Raw genomic sequence first — 18,657 nt, forward strand, 5'->3', positions numbered from 1 at the left:
AGTTAACAACTCTGTTATTTTAAAGACTACATATTTCATTTATGTTTACTTCTTATTTCAGTAGGGATAAATTCCAAGTTGTTATATTTTTATATTTATTAAAATAAAGTTAACAACTCTGTTATTTTAAAGACTATGAAGAATTTGAACTACAAATGTAGTTGTCTATGATAACATTTCTTGATCAGTTTATTTCTTTTTTTTTTAATTCAGGTTACTTAACTATTCCTACTAAATAGGTTAGGATTTTTAGAGACATTGTATTTTGCTTCCCTTCAGAATTTGCATTATTTGTATTATTTATTGTTGCTTTGCTTGGCTGCCAATGTAAAACATAAAACAAAATGTAGTATTCTATTCAAAGTTATCATTGGCTTGCAGTGAACATATATATGCCTTAGTATGTTAATAAATCTAAAATGGAAGGATGTATCACTCACCTTTGCATTTAATCTCTAGTAATTCCGTGCCCTGCACTCAACCTCTCCTCAACCTAAATATAACATTTTGAGCAGGAAGCCAGCTTTCTCCAACATGTGTGCATTGTCCAAAGCCCTATTCAGGCCAAGAGGATTAAAAGAGTAAATTTTGTTTCCAATACCTAGGAGTTCACAGATATGGCAAGATTTGTCAGCACACTATCAGAGTTACCTTTTATTGCCACTATGGTATGCCTAATGACAATGTGTTGAACACAATCTGACAAAAGCTTTTCAAATGTGAAGTTAAACACCTGTTAATTGAAGTCCTATAAAAGTTGCAGTTGGGTCCCCAAGTGTGGGCATTAATATAACTACTTTATTAATTCTATTCACGTGATCTTATCAGGGTGAAGACCAGGGGGAGGCAAATGACTTACCTAGGGCACAAAGTTGAAGGAGACACTCACTGTCACATTCTTTTAAGTGCCAAACCTGCACTTACACAACTCTGCTGTTGATACACAATATGAGAATATCAACAAATGGGTATGGCCAGAAAGCAAGTCTCAATAAATCTAAAGGAATTAAAATCATACAATACATGTTCTTTAACCTTATCAGAATTAAATTAGAAATCTACAACAGAAACATTTTGAAAAGTCCCCAAATATTTGTAAATTAAATTAAAGTTTCTAACTTAACCTAAAAGTCAAAGAAGAAAAGATTACAATGGAATATACACACATGTGATATATACACAATATCAAAATTTATTAAATGTAGCTAAAACAATCCTTAGAGGAAAGTTAATAGTTCTGAATTTCTTCATTAGAAAAGGAAAATGTTTTCAAATCAATATTCTAAGCTTTTACCATAAACTACTCAAAAAAGAAGGGCAAACTAAATCCAAAGCAAGCAACGGGAAGAAAATGGTAAGATTGGAACAGAAACTATCAAAATTTCTTAGAAATAAATCGATGAAATACAAAATTGTTTTCTGAGAAAAATAAATTGACATATCTTTAGTTGAATTGACCAAGAAATAAAATGGAAGACAAAAATTAACAAAATCAGCATTGAAAGTGGGAACATCATTAATAACCATTTAATATTTAAAGGATTATAGGGAAATACTTCAAACAATATTATGCCATCAAATCTGACCACTTTAATAAAATGAATGAATTCCTATGTAGATACAAATTAGTATTATTGTCTCAAGAAGAAATAAAATTTATATAGGCCAACCAAATATTTAAGAGATCAGTTTCAATCCTTACAGACTTTTCCAAAATAAAATAAAGTAAAAGAGAAGGAAACACCTCTGAACTCATTTTATGAGGCCAGTATTACCTTCATACCGAAACTAGGCAAAAATGCCACAAAAAAACAAAATTAAAAACCAAAATCAATTATGAGTGTGGGTAGAAAATCGACAACAAAATATGAGCAAACCAAATCCAGTAATATATAAAAAGATTCTTATACCCTGATAAAATGGGATTTTTCTCAGGAATGCAATATTGGTTTAACATCTGAAAATTAATTAATATAATACACCATATTAATATAATAAAAGAAAATCCATATAATCATCTCAATAGATGCAGAAAAAGCATATCACAAAATCCAACATCCATTCATCATAAAAACTCTCAAAAAATAAGAAATAGAAACAAACTGCCTTAATTGATAAAAACATCTATGACAAATGTCCAGTTAATATCATACTATAATATCATACTAATGGTGTCAAACTGGAAGCTATTCCCCTAAGAATGGGAACAAGTCAATGACATCTACTTTCACCATTTCTGTTTAATGTTGTACAGGAGGTTCTAGACTGTCTGCTAGGGCATCAGAAAAAAAAAAAACATACAAGATGTAAGGACATACAGATCAAACTGGAAGAAGTAAAACTATTTTTATTCATAGATGGCATGCTCTCATCTGTGAAAAATCCTAAAGAATCCAAAAAAAGAATTACCAGATCTAGTAATTGAGTTTATAAAATTTGCAGAGTACAAGATAATTTACAAACATCATTTGTGTTTATGTATGCTAACAACAAAATTCCAAAAATAAAGTTAAGGAAAAGAGCAGGGGCAGGGGGTTAGTAAGAAATTGGTTAATGAACACAAAGAATGATTATGGTTCTTAATGACAAACATGCTAATTATCCTGACTAAATTATGACATATGTACATAAGTATTGATAGTCAACTCTGCACCCTATAACTATGTATAACCAATTATAATTCAATAAAAATAATAGAATTAAGAAAACAATTCCTTTACAATAGCATCAAAGCTAAAAAAGGCTTAGGTTTGAATTTAACAAATTAAATGCAATACTTTAACTAAAAACTATACAACATTGTTGAGAGAAATGAAATAACATTTAAAGAAATGGAGAGACTTTCCATATTTTTTTATTGGAATTCAATATTGTTAAGATGGCAGTTCTTTAGTTCATTTACTGATTCAATGAAATCCCTCTCAAAGTGTGGCAGGCTTTTGTGTAGAAATTGACAATCTCATTAAAAAGTTATATGGAACTGCAAGGAACCAATACAGTAGCCAAAATTTTGGGGGGAGGAAAAAAGAAAAAATGTTGGATGACTGCCCAATTTTAAAACTTACTCTCTAAGTTTATTTTTCCAGGCCATCTGTTATTGCACATGGAAAATTATATAGATCAGAGGGGGAGAATTGAAAGGACAGATATCAACTTTTACACTTGCGGTCAGTCAATTTTCAACAATAGTGAAAAAGGTAATTAAATAGGAAAAGACAGTCTTAAAAAATGTGTGGAGACAATTGTGTATCCATATGCAAAAAAATATAAAATAACTAGATCATTATCTACACAATATAGAAGAGTTAACCCAAATGGATAAGAGATCCAAGTGTAAGAGTTAAATTTATGTAATTTCTAATAAAACATGAGAATATCTTTATGAGCCTGGGTTAGGCAAACAGTTTTTAGATTGACCTCAAAAGCATGACATATAAAAGAAAACAATGACAGATTGAATGTAATCAAATAAAAGAAAAAAATGATAAATTGGACTTAATCAAATTAAAACTTTTACTATCTAAATGTCAACAAGTGGGAATGTGATTAAGAAAAGGTAGGACAAGGAAAAAAATATTTTCAGTCACATATATCATAAAGGACTTTTATCCAGAATATATAAAGAACCCACTCAACAAATCCACTCAAGAATAAGAAAGTAGATAACACAATTTAAAAATAGTCAAAGGATTTGATTAAATATTTCATTTGAGAAGATATATGAAGGGCTAATAAATATATGAGAATATGCTCAAAATCATTAGTTATTAGGAAAATGTAAATTGAAACCACAGTGATATAACCATTTCACACCCACTGGAGTAGATATAATAAAGAAGGTAGACAATATCAAATGTTGGCAGTAATGTGGAGAAACAAGAAATCTCATACATGGCTGGTGGGAAAGTAAAATGGCACAGCTACCTTGGAAAATAATTTGGCAGTTTCTTAAAAAGCTAAACATACATTTACCTCAGCAATTCCATATCAATGAATCTGTTCAAAAGATATAAAAATATATATCCACTCAAATAGTTGTGTGTGAATTCCTTACTTATACGAGCCAATCCAAACATCAACCAACTGATGAATGGATAACAAAATGTTGTATATATTATGAATTACTCTAGCAATATAAAGTAGCAAGTACTGATACATGATACATGACACAACATAAAAAATCCTGAGAAACATGTTAAGCAAAAAAAAAAAAAAAAGGCAGTCACAAAAGACCACATATGTCCCATTCCATTCATATGAAAAGACCAGAAAAGGCAAATGTGTAGAGACAGATTAATGGTTGCCTGAGAGTGGGATTGGGAACAAACACTGACTACAAAAGAACTCTTCTCTGGGTAATAGAAATGTGCTAAAACTGGACTGTGGTGGTACTTGAATAGATCTACACATTTTCAAAGGTTACTGAATTATGTAGATTTGCAATGGCTGGGTTATTTTATATGTAAATTATTCTGCAATAAACCTGTTAAAGAAAAATATTCCATGAGCTCCAGAGATGTTTTATGAGTTTTCCTACATATTAATGTTCATATTTTTTTCCTTTCTTCTGTCCTTCTATTTTTCTTTCTCTCTTTCTCTTTTGTGTGATTTTTTAAGATTCGTTCTGTGAAGAGCCAACGAAACCCTGCATTTCTCAGTCTTGTTGGAAAAGGCAAATTTGCCAAAATAACAGCTCTGCTTACATTTGTGAATGCCTAGAAGGATTTCTCTGTCAAAATTGTGAAACTGATGCCATTGAGTGTTTACCAATACTTTGTCAGAATGGCTCTGACAGCATCAACATAACAAATGTAAGTCGATCTAACATACTAGTAAGTCTTTTAAAAATATTTTTTACTTTTACAAAACAATTTAAGAAGTATAAATAATTAAAGTTCTTATTAAGGTATTATAATCTTCAATCTCATGAAAATCGGATAAGTTACTTTACTTGCCTCCCTCCCCCCGCCCCATCTATTTAGAAACTCTGACTTTAAAAACAATGTTCAATTTTATTTTTGGCTCTACCACCAGTATTCTCTTACGGGAACAACATAACTTTGTACACTTTTCATTTTTATTTACTGTTTCTTAATTTTTTCTTATTCTTTTAATTATTTAATATTATTACTTTTTAACTTTTTAATTTAACATTTAAATAAATAAGACTAGAAAATAATTTAACCATTTCCACAAGTCACTATCTTTTCATTTTACTAAGATTTATATTTGTCCCTAACTCTTTAAATAACTTTGAGTTTATTTTATTTTCTCAACCCCATAAAACTTTTTCATTTCTAACTCTTTTATTTATTTATTTATTTTTTCCTGGAGAAGTGTCAATTTTATTAAGACATTTGGTTAACTATTGCTGGGAAAACTTAATTTAATTATACAGAATATGTAATATCCAGGTTAAAGCCTATTATAGATTATTTTTTAATTCACATGAATTTCTTCTTCAACACCCAAGGATTTGCTATTAATCTACAATATAGTAGCCCTTGACACTAGGAGTTAATAGCAGAAAGTGCAATAAACATGCTTCTAACAATCAAGGCAATTATAGTAGCTTTAAGCAGACTAAGCAGTCCTCCCCTGAAATAAAGATGTCCATGCCCTAATTCTGGGAATGTGTGCATACATTGTTACACAGCTAGAGGAAATTAAGATTGTAGATGGAATCAAGGCTGGCAATTACTGAAGTTTTCCTGGATTATCTGTATATGCCCAATTTAATCACCAGGGTCCTTTAACATGGAAGAGGGAGGCAGAAGAGCCAGAGTCAGTGAGAGGTTTGATGATGCTGTGATGCTGCTTTTGAAGATGAGGGAAGGGACCATAAACCAAGGATGAAGGCAGCGTCTAGAGTCTGGAAGCATCAAGGAAGCACTGTCAGACTTTCTCCCCTTGAGCCTCCAGAAGAAATACAGCTGGCATCTCAATTTTAGGCCACTGAAACTCTTTTCAGATTTATGGCCTCTGGAACTCTAAGATAATAAATTTTTGTTGCTTTAAGCCACTAATTTTGCAATAATTTGTTACATAAATAGAAAATTGCCCTATAAATAGAAAAATACAATAGTTTTTCAAGAATTATTAATAAGATCACTTAAAAAAATTTGTTTCTAAAGCTGAGAATATTAAACAACTATACAAACTGTCTACCTTTATAACTTATGAGTATCTTAATATGAGAAGTGATCTTTCATGGATATACATTTAACTATTAATTCATAAAAGTACTTTAACACTATTTTACTTATTTCTGTGTTATTAATTATTAAGTTTGAATGACCAATTTTGTAGATGAATAATTTGGAATTTCCTTTTGTCATTTCCACTATCACCACGTATGACCTTAGGCCAGCTCCGTACCTGTTTCATCTTTAGTTTTGTCTTAGATATTTGACTGAGTTTCATGAGGAAGCAACAAAATCATCCATTTTAAGTACACGGGCTTTTTCACGTTGGAATCACTTAATACACAGTGTTTTTAGAATAAAAATGATGAAATGATGATGATGGTGATAATAATAATGAAGGAAAAAGAGAGGAAGAATTAGGTAGGATAAGAAGAGAAAGAAATATCATTAGTGTCTGTTCAGATTGCAGGTGAAATTAACTTGTAAGTCTAATTTCATGTTTGTTTTCACCTACCCATAGCTCATGGACTTATTGCTTGTTTCAATCTTCTGTTTTCTATGTATGATCACCCCAATACTTGGTGGCTTAAAACAATTATTTTATTGTCTCTTATGGCTCTGTGAGTTGACTATCTTAGGAGGTGGTGTCTTAAAAAGTTTCAGTCAGAAAGTATCTGGGGATGAAGTATATTTTATTCACATGTTTGGTGGTTAATGTTAGCTGTCAGCTGGGCTCCCAACTATAATCCTAAACATGACTTCTCTATGTTTCAGAGAATGGTGGCTGGGTTCCAAGAGCAAATGACCAAAGATAATTAGATGTTATACAGCCTTGTGACACTAACATTGGAAGTCACATGGCATCATTATCTCCACAGTCACAAGCTTGCTTGCATTTCAAAGAGAAGGGATATAATCTGCAACTCTGTATTAGGGGAGTGTTGATTTCACATAATAGGAAAATGTGTAAGATGGGAGATACTGTTGTGACATTTTTGAAGATAGAATCTTCCACATTGCTGTGCAGAGAACTTCTATTACATGTTTATGAAAATAATTTCCACTCCTCTCCAGGTTAAAAAACCTTTCTATTATCTTTAAATATCCAAAAATCTTTGTGAAAATAATTTGTAATCTTTCCTAGAATGTGACTTCTATTACATGTTTATGAAAATAATTTCCACTCCTCTCCAGGTTAAAAAACCTTTCCATTATCTTTAAATATCCAAAAATCTTTGTGAAAATAATTTGTAATCTTTCCTAGAATGTGACGTGCAACTGTTCAACAATATTTACTGGCAAGTTTTGTAAGAAAATTCAAACATCATATGAGTCATTTCCTTGGAAGAATATTGCCATGTGTATGAAATGTGAGAAAGATTATCATTGCAGGTATGATTAATTCCCCAAGTTTATTTTTTAACATAAAATGCACAGATTTTAAAGTCATGAGGACAAAAATAAAATAATATTTTGAAGTTTAACCTTCATTTAATGGCATATTATATTCTAATTCAAGTTCAAGTATAATTGTGTGTGTGTGTAATTTGGGTTATTTGTTGTTGTATTCCTTTTAGATAAATAATTGAGAAATTTTCATATATAATTTTACTGTACAATTATAAATAAATATTTCATTTTATAATGGAGGTTTAAAGATATCAGAATAATTGAAGTTCTAGAAAGAAAGAAGAAAGGTAAGTCCTAGTATTATTTCTATTATACTCATACACATATGATAGTAAAATATTTTGAAAGGATACAATAACCATCTCTTCTTAGAACTCATAGATCTCAGTTCATAGTTTTTAGGTAGGGTCTTTACATAGAATTTTAGAAAATAGTGCTTTCTTTTATTAGGAATTTGCTAAAATTTACTCTTTTGTAAATGACAAAAGTGATCCAGAAATCTGGGCACATAATTTCGGTTCATTTTAAATAGCTTTATAGATATTTTCTCACACCATTAAGAAATACAATTTGTACTCTTGACTTTTATATACACATGCTTGGCTTTTATATACTTCTTAAAGTAAGTTCTGTTGGGCACTACTGAAGAGCAATATAGAGCCTCAAAATTTTAGGATATTCATAAAGCCAAAAAAAAAAAAGCTGGGGTACAGGATAGCCTTAAAACACACCAAAAAGAAACAATGAATATGTATATATATCACATATGTACAATGAACAGTATTTTCATCAATTTTGTAGGAATTCAAATTCAAAGTTTTAAAAACATATTAAGCTTTTGAAATATGACTTTTCAAAAGAAAATAAAGAGAATCCTCATTATTATATCAAGATCCTGGAAAATCTAAACCACACAGTCAAATTTGTACAGGGATTCAATCATATTAATAAACCCAATTGTTATTCTTTTAAAAATATTGACTTTGTAATTTACAGTTATTAGTTCTGTGCCTTGTAGTGCTAACACATTTGTGAATCTATTTAGAAAAGTGATCAACTTTGAAAACTATGGATACCATTATGTAGATATGACTAAATATATACTCACCCGTAAGTATTCATTTTTATTTTTAAAAAATTATTTATTTACTTATTTATTTTCTGACTGGTGAGGGGATCATAACCCTTGGCTCGGCGTCCACACCACACTCAGCCAGTGAGTGCACCGACCATCTCTATATAGAATCCGAACCCATGACCTTGGTGCTACCAAGCACCACACTCACCTGAGTGAGCCACGGGGCCGATCCAAGTATTTATCGCACCGGCCATCTCTATATAGGATCCGAACCCGTGGCCTTGGTGCTACCAAGCACCACACTCACCTGAGTGAGCCACGGGGCCGATCCAAGTATTTATTTTTATATTTATTTTTCACTAAATATGAAGCTTCTATTAGGCATTATTATTAACATTATTCTGATTGTCTAGAAGGTTTTTTTTTTTTAATTAATCATCTAGAGAAAAACTAAATAACTAAATACCATCCCTCAGTTTATTCAATTTTAAAATAATGGAGTTTGAGGTAGAATGTTCTGGTAGTATGTTTCAGTTAGAATTTAAGTAAGGTTTTCCTAGGAATAATGAAATGCGCTAAATAGGTAGTTAGTTGTAACAACTTTAAAGTAAACTTTGAAATTGATTTGAGCCACTACATGTGTTTTAAGATTGTCCACATTCTTTAAGAATTTGAAATACGTGTGGTCATCTCAAACCCAACTAAAAATGTTGTTCTCTCTTTTGGTTAAATTAGACTCCTGATTAATAGAGGGTAAAATATAAGAAACGTGACAGGAAGATGAAAACAAAACTGCTTCATCAAGGCAAAAATAAGATATATTTTGAATGATAAGTGAAAATCAAAACCTCAGAAATCAATGAGTGATAAAAATTTGAAATACAGATGCAGAATTCCCAACTCAACCCTCTTTCCTCAAATTCACCACTGACAGTCTAAAAGATTGCTAACTCGGACTCAGCTGAAGTAACAAAGATATAATATAAATTTTAAAATATATGAAGTTAAGATGATGACAGAAAATTATTCTCAAAACCTATTTTTTTCCTCATAGAAGATGAAGAGAATTGTTAAAAATAATAAGGAAAATAAAAACTCCTTAACTTGAAAGCTTTTAAATTAAGAATGTCTTTGTGTGTTGCTAACTTTAAAAGGATGTTTCTCTACATCAATGATTCTAAAACTTGAACTGAATTAGAACTTTTTGAAGGGCTGGTTAAATCACACATAATTGAATCAACATAGTTGTTCCTTGTGTCTAGTGCTTCCAATTCAACAATTCTGGAATGAGGACTGAAAATGTATACTTGTAACAAATTCTCAAGTGACGCTGATGATGCTGACCTGAAGACCACACTTTGAGAATTACAGGTCAGGATGAACTGAGCTCAGACAGCATCAATGCAAAAATTTTCTTGTATCTTTTCACCTAGGTTACCTACCCACCTCCCCCCAAGCTTTCACTTTTCTTGTTTCTGAACCCAAGTTTGGCCGCCCTCAAAAACAAATAAAAAATAAAATAAATAAAAATAAAAACAGAAACAAAAGGCTTGAAAGTCAAATGGTGAAAAGGAAAGACAGCTTTATTCAGGAACACTGTTAACCTGAAGATATGTTAGGCTAACCCATTCAAAGGTTCAGATTTACCAAGGAATTTTTAAGAAAGAGTTTGAGAGAATGGAATGTGGGAAAATTTAGTAGGAGTCAGCTTCTTTGCATGGTCTTTGCAGAGCTCTAGCTGGCTGTTATCTTGCAGCTGATTATGATTCCTTGCTGGAAGTTATGGTCAGCCTCCAGACATCTGTTCTCAGAACTCTGCAAGACTCAAAGAAAAAATGTTAGTTTTGCAAGGTATTTTCTACTTAGCAAGCAAGATAAGGAGGTTAAGGGATGGGAAGAAAGAAAGGAGGAAAAACAACTGTGTCTTTTAAAATTTTCTATAGCCCAGATATTTGAAGTCCCAACATGGCTTCAATCTTGTTCACTCTGACATGCTTTTCTGAATCTGAGAAAATGTGCCATGTTGAAGAAGGAGTCAAATGAAGAAAGAATAACAGAATGATAACCATGGTATCAGTTTTCCTGTCTGAATATATGGCCTAGATCTAAGTTTCTATAGTTAAATGAAAGAGGAATTGAAGCAAAATTACCTCCCTCAAAGAGACAGTGACAGACTGGGTAGGAGATTTTACTGGGTACCTAGTGACCAAAAGTAACAGAGAAAGGAATTAATTTTCATCTGTGGCTAGAAATCAGCAATTACCTTATCCAGACAACTGAAATCTTTACATGTAAATGGACATGACATGAAAATGTTATTTTTATGAGCAATAAGTAAGAGTGGCATTACTGGGAGCAGATTGCAAATAAGTGTAATCTGATGGAGAAGGAAAAGGGATAACTGATGTCTTAGAGGCCTCGGACAGGTGGAACACAACTTTGGTGATTCCTTGAAATTACTCAGGGATGTTTTAGTTGTTGGTGTCAACACTTTGGCTTATAATTTGAAAATAAAATGGAATTGGTAATCTAAAAATAATTGCTGATAATGAAACAAATGATTTAAAAGAATACTTGAAGAGTTTCTCTGAATACTCAAAGAGAATCAGTTCAGATTTGCCAGGAAGGAGATCGTTTTCTCAAACAGAATAATTTAAAATAGTTGAAGGAAAAGAATAATGAGTATGGGAAGAGTCAAGGAGAAACAATATTGGATGATTGATTATTCTTGGTTTAGAAACAGCATGGAGCTATTTCCATTTCCTATGTTGCAGGAATAAGCTAAAAGTGCAGTTAATAGAAACCAAAAGGAGAACTATAGCTTTGGTATAAAACATTCTAACATAAATTATAAACTCATGTAGATGAACACAACTACTGTCAACCTACAGCCTGGAAGTGAGGCAGTGGAGGGAATAAATGCCCACTCCTACACTTCTCTCACCTTCTGGCCTTCTGCTGGTATAGCAGATTCGCAGGGCCCAGTCAAAGCCACTGGTCAGAATCCTGAAATACAGTACAGGATGGAGATGAATAAGGAGAAAACATCTGGAGGAGACTGTACAGTACCCAACAAAGGGTAATAAATCTCAAGCTCTAGATCCTGTAGAACAAGAAGCCCTTAAATGTCTGACAAGGAATTTCGAGTGATGACTTTTAGGAAACTAAATGAGATACAAGAAAATTCAGCTAGACAACATGATGAAATGAGGAAAGATACACAGGACTTGAAAGAAGAAATGTACAAGGAAATCAATGCCCTAAAAAAGAATGTAGCAGAGCTTGCTGAGCTGAAAAATTCATTCAACAAAATAAAAACCTCAACAGAGAGTTTAACCAGCAAGCTTGCAGAAGCAGAAGAGAGAACTTCTGACCTTAAAGATGGGCTGTTTGAAATAACACAAGCAGACCAAGAAAAAAAAAAAAAGAAAGAAAGAAAGAAAGAAAGAAAGAAAGAAAGAAAGAAAGAAAGAAAGAATTAAAAACATTGAAGAAAATCTAAGAGAGATATCAGACAACCTTAAGCACTCAAATATCTGAGTCATGGGTATTCCAGAAGGGGAAGAAAAAGGAAATTGGATTCAAAACATATTCAACAAAATAGTAGCAGAAAACTTCCCAGATTCAGGAAGCTCAAAGATCCCCAAATGTATTCATCCCAAAAAGGTCTTCTCCAAGACATGCTATAGTCAAATTGGCAAAACTCAAAGACAAAGAGAGAATTTTAAAAGCTGCAAAAGAGAATCATCAAATCACTGATAAGGGAGCCCCAATCAGACTAACATCAGACTTTTTATCGCAAACCCTAAAAGACAGAAAGGAATAGGATGATATATTCAAAATACTAAAAGACAGAGATTGCCAGCCAAGAATACTCTACCCCGTAAGGCTATCTTTCCAAAATGAAGGGCAAATAATTTATTTCTCAGACAAACATAAACTGTGGGAGTTCATTACCACACGATCACCCTTACAAGAAATTCTCAAGGGAGTACTGGGTTTGGTACCTGAAAAACAACTACCACTGTCACAAAAAAACAAGAAAAATCAAAAGCCACTAGTAAAATAAAAATGGCAACAATGAAGAGAAAACAAAAAATACAGGTTATCTACAAACCATGCCACAGGCAAATACAGAAAACAAACAGTAAATCAAACAGAAAGGAACAAAAGATAATTAAGACATCCAAACAAAAATCAATAAAGTGCTAGGATTAAATAAACAATTTTCAATAAAAACTCTCAATGTAAAAGTTTTAAATACCCCAATCAAAAGACAAAGACTGGCTGACTGGATTAAAAAGGAGGACCCAACTATATGCTGCCCCTTCAAGAGACCCACCTCACCCATAAAGACTCACATAGACTAAGAGTGAAAGGATGGAAAAAGATTGACCATGCAAACAGAAATGAAAAACGAGCTGGAGTAGCTATTCTTATATCTGATAAAATAGACTTTAAACTAAAAAACATAAAAAGAGATAATGAGGGTCACTACATAATGGTAAAATGATTGATCCATCAAGAAGATATAACAATCATAAATATGTACGAACCCAATGTAAGAGAAGCCAGATTTATAAAGCAAACTCTATTAGACCTAAAGAAGGAAATAGTCATTAATACCATAATAGCAAGGGACCTGAACACCATGCTGTCAATATTGGACAGATCATCTAGACAAAGAATCAGCAGAGAAACACAATATCTAAACAACATTCTAGACCAATTGGACTTGGCAGATATCTACAGAACATTCTATCCAACAACCTCAGATTCATTCTCATCAGCACATGGATTATTCTCCAGGATAGATCACATGTTAGGTAACAAATCAAGTCTCAACAAATTCAAAAAAAAATTGAATTATCCCATGTATTTTTTCAGATCACAAAGGATTAAAATTAGAAAGAAATAACAAATGAAATTCTGGGAAATATACAAACAAATGGAAATTAAACAGCATTCTCCTTAATGACATATGGGTATAAGAAGAAATTAAACAGGAAATCAGAAAATGCATTGAAACTAATGAAAATAATGCTACATCATACCAAAATGTGTGGGATACTGCAAAAACAGTACTAAGGGGGAATTGTATCACATTAAATGCTTACTTCAGAAGAATAGAAAGATGGCACGTGAACAACCTAATACTACACCTCAAAGAACTAGAAAAACAAGAACAATACAAACCCAAAGTTAGCAGATAAAAAGAAATCATTAAGATCAGAGCAGAATGTAATGAAATTGAAACCCAAAATCAATACAAAAGATCAATGAATCAAAAAGTTGTTTTTTAAAAAAGATAAATAAAATTGACAACCCATTAGCATGGCTAACTAAAAAAAGAAAGAGGGAAGATCTAAATAACAAAAATTAGAAAGGAAAAGCTGATGTTACAAGCGATACATCTGAAATACAAGTAATCATTTGAGAGTACTATAAACAACTATATGCCAACAAATTTGACAATATGGAGGAAATGGATAAATTTCTGGACACACACAGCTACCAAAATTTAGCCAAGAAGTTGTAGAAAATCTGAACAGACCAATAAAAATAAAGGAGATAGAAACTGTTATGAAGGCTTGCAACAAAGAAAAGGCCATGACCAGATGGATTCACAGCAGAATTTTACCAAACATTCAAAGAGGAATTGACACCAATTCTCTACAAACTATTCCAAAAGATTGAAACAGAGTCAATTCTCCCAAATTCATTCTGTGAAGCAAACATCACTCTGATACCAAAACCAGGTAAAATACAACTAAAAAAGAAAACTACAGGCCAATATCCTTGTTGAATATAGATGAAAAAATCTTCAATAAAATACTAGCTAACAGAATACTAACAACACATATGCAAAATTATACATCATGATCAAGTGGGATTCATCCCAGGGATACAAGTTTGGTTCAACATACACAAATCAATAAATGTGATACACCATATCAATAAAATCAAACACAGGGACCATATGATTATCTCTATAGATGCTGAAAAAGCATTTGACAAAATTCAACATTCATTCATGACAAAGACCCTCTATAAGTTAGGTATAGATGGAAAATATCTCAACATAATTAAAGTCATATATGATAAACCCACTGCCAATATCATCCTGAATTGGGAAAAGCTGAAAGCTTTTCGTTTAAGAACAGGAACTCGACAAGGATGCTGACTCTCACCACTCCTATTCAACACAGTGTTGGAAGTACTAGCGTGAGCAATCAGAAAACAGAAGGAAAAAAAAGGGCATCCAGATTGGAAAAGATGAAGTCAAACTGTCCCTCTTTGCAGATGACATGATCCTATATATCGAACAGCCTAAAGCCTCTAGAGAAAAACTCTTGGAGTTGATAAATGTTTTTAGTAAAGTAGCAAGATACAAAATCAACACACAAAAATCAGAAAATAATAAAATACTTAGGAATTGAGATAACCAGGGATGTGAAAAATCTCTATAATGAGAACTACAAACCACTGCTGAGAGAAATTAAAGAGGATACAAGAAGGTGGGAAGATATCCCATGCTCTTGGATTGGAAGAATCACCATTGTGAAAATGTCCATACTATCCAAAGTGATATACAAATTCAATGCAATCCCCATCAAAATTCCAATTATATTTTTCTCAGAAATGTAAAAATCTATCCAGACATTTATATGGAATAACAAAAGACCACACATAGCCAATGCAATTCTGACCAAAATAAATAAAGCTGGAGGCATAACATTACCTGACTTTGAACTATAGTACCAAGCTATAATAACCACGATAGCATGGTACTGGCATAAAAACAGACACACTGATCAATGGAATTAAATAGAGAATCCAGAAATCAACCCAGACACCAACAGCCATCTGATCTTTGACAAAGGCACCGAGCCTACACACTGGGGAAGAGACTGCCTCTTCAGCAAATGGTGCTGAGATAACTGGATATCAATATGCAGGAAAATGAAACTAGACCCATACCTCTCACCATATACTAAAATCAACTCAAAATGGATTAAAGAATTAAATATACACCCTGAAACAATAAAAATTCTTAAACAATACATAGGAGAAACACTTCAGGAAGTAGGACTGGACACAGACTTCATGAATACGACCCCAAAAGCATGGGCAACCAAAGAAAAATGAACAGATGGGATTATATTAATCTAACAAGATTCTGCACAGCAAAAGAAACAATTAACAGAGTTAAAAGACCACCAACAGAGTGGGAGAAAATATTTGCCATATATACATCTGACAAAGGATTAATATCCAGAATATACAAGAACTGAAACAACTTTACAACAACAACAAAAATGTAACCCAATAAAAAATGCGCAAAGGAGCTAAATAGGCATTTCTCAAAGGAAGATATACAAATGGCCAACAGACATATGAAAAAAATGCTCAACATCACTCAGCACTCAGGAAATGCAAATCAAATCCACACTGAGGTACCATCTCACACCAGTTAGGATGGCTAATATCCAAAAGACTGTGAATGATAAATGCTGGCGAGGTTGCAGAGAAAAAGGAACTCTCATGCATTGTTGGTGGGACTGCAAAATGGTGCAGGCTCTATGGAAAATGGTATGGAGCTTCCTCAAACAATTGCAGATAGATCTACCATTTGACACAGCTATCCCAGTGCTGGAAATATACCCAGAGGAACGTAAATCATCAAGTCTAAGGTATACCTGTTCTCCAATGTGTATTGCAGCACTCTTTACAATAGCTAAGAGTTGGAACCAGCCCAAATGTCCATCATCAGATGAGTGGATATGGAAAATGTGGTATATCTACACTATGAAATACTATTGTGCTCTGAAAAAGAATGAAATACTGCCATTTGCAACAACATGGACGGACCTAGAGAGAATTACATTAAGTGAAACGAGTCAGGCACGGAAAGAGAAATATCACATGTTCTCACTCATTTGTGGGAGCTAAAAATAAATAAATATATAAACAACCAGGGTGGGGGAAGGAAGAAGACATAACAATTACAATTCCTTGAAGTTGACATGACAAGCAAACAGAAAGGACATTTTTGGGAGGGAGTCAGGAGAGGGAAGAAGGAGTGAGTTTTCAGTAATTGGCCACAATAATCAACCACATTGTATATTGACAAAATAAAATAAAATTTAAATAAATAAATAAATAAAAATAAAATGAAGGTCATTTTGACTGCTTTTTTAGAATAGGGTGCTGGTGTATGATCACAGGGGAAGAAACAGGGAGAGAAGTGAGGAAGATACTATATCTATATAGACTTGAAATGGATAATGACTGACACAGACACCAAGGTGATATGTGATTATGGTAATTAAGTATCAGACTTGGAATATAGTCAATATTTTGCTGAATGAGTGGATGTGCAACATAAGATAAAAATGAATCTAGGGTAATTCTAAGATCGATGCTCAATCAAGAAGTTGGAAAATAAACTGAAGTGGTTTTCTCCAAACATTGTTGAAATGGGGAAATCTATAGGAAGAGAAGCATGGTTAGGAGGGGCTGGAAACAAGAAGTCAGTTTTGGACATGTTAGGCCAGACACCAAATATAGCTAAGTAAAGATACAGAAGTAGTTTTTCAAGTATGTTTCCATTTTAGAGGAAATATTGGGGACACATATGTACATTTGGAAGCCAGCGACATACACATGGAATTTAAAAACAGAAAACTGAGTGAAATAACCTCAGAATGAGCCCACATAAGGATGTAAGAGGTTTACAGAGTGAAACCATGGACATGCTTATATTTAAAGGAGATAAGGGACTGAAATATGGGACTGAAATGTAGGAGTTAGTGAGTTAAGATGAGAAAAATTCAGAGGATCATCAGAGATGCTATAAAATATTTTAAGAGTATTAATTCAATACCAAAGTGTCTCAAAATATGTGAGTAGGTCTAGATATAAGAAAGTGAGAATTGATCTTGGCAATTGGAAATAATGTTTTTCCTGAAAGAAGCGGTTTGACAGAATACTGGGAATTGATTACAACTGATACATCAAAATCAACTCAAAATGGATTAAACATTTAAATAAAATATCTGAAACTATAAAGACTCCTAAAAGAAAATATAGGGGAAACACTTCAGGAAGTAGGACTGTGTAAAGACTTTATTAATGAGACCCCAAAAGCACAGGCAACAACAGTAAAAATAAACAAATGGGATTATATTAAGCAAAAAGCTTCTGCACAGAAAAACAATTAAACAGGGAAAAGACAACCTACAGACTGGGAGAAAATATTTGCAAACTACGAATCCAACAAGGGATTAAATCCAGAATACACAAGGAACTCAGACAACTTAACAGTAAAAAAAAAAAACAAGTAACCTAATTAACAAGTGGTCAAAGGAGCTAAATAGGCATTTCTCAAAGGAAGATATTCAAATGATCAACAGACACATGAAAAAATATTTAACCTCACTAAGCATCAGGAAAATGCAAGTCAAAACTGCACTGAGATATATCTCACACCAGTTAGACTGGTTATTATGAAAAAGACAGAGAATAACAAATACTGGAGAGGATGTAGAGAGAGAGTAACCCTCTTCACACACTGTTGGTGGGATTGTAAATTGGTGCAGCCATTGTGGAAAACAGTATGGAGGTTCCTCAGACAACTACAGATAGAACTACCATATAGTCCAGCAATTCCACTGCTGGGTATATACCCAAAGGAATGGAAATCATCATGTCAAAGGTATACCTGCAGTCCCATTTTTATCACAGCTATATTTGCAATAGCCAAGAGTTGGAACCAACCTAAATGTCCATTGTCTGATGACCAGATAAGGAAAATTTGGTATATATACACAATAGAATACTACTCTGCCAATAAAAAGAATGAAATTCTGCCAAATGTAATTCTGCCATATGGATGAACTTAGAGAAAATTATGTTAAGTGAAATAAGCCAGGCACAGAGAGAGAAATACTGCATGTCCTCACTCATAAGTGGGAGCGAAAGGAAGGAAGGAAGGAAGGAAGGAAGGAAGGAAGGAAGCAA

The 18,657-nt window shown here is 32.8% G+C and overlaps 1 protein-coding gene across 1 annotated transcript in view; it reads left to right on the forward strand.

The window, feature by feature from the left end:
• Nucleotides 1–3,103: 3,103 nt before the first annotated feature.
• LOC103600719 (protein eyes shut homolog) overlaps nt 3,104–18,657 on the forward strand; it is an 80,719-nt gene continuing 65,165 nt past the window's right edge. Inside the window, exons 1-3 of the mRNA XM_008585045.1 lie at nt 3,104–3,197; nt 4,618–4,811; nt 7,411–7,538. Of these exons, the coding sequence (XP_008583267.1) occupies nt 3,104–3,197; nt 4,618–4,811; nt 7,411–7,538 (416 nt within the window). The remainder of the gene's footprint in view (nt 3,198–4,617; nt 4,812–7,410; nt 7,539–18,657) is intronic.

The sequence above is a fragment of the Galeopterus variegatus genome, unplaced genomic scaffold, assembly GCF_000696425.1.
Source record: "Galeopterus variegatus unplaced genomic scaffold, G_variegatus-3.0.2 Scaffold3427, whole genome shotgun sequence".
NCBI lineage: Eukaryota > Metazoa > Chordata > Mammalia > Dermoptera > Cynocephalidae > Galeopterus > Galeopterus variegatus.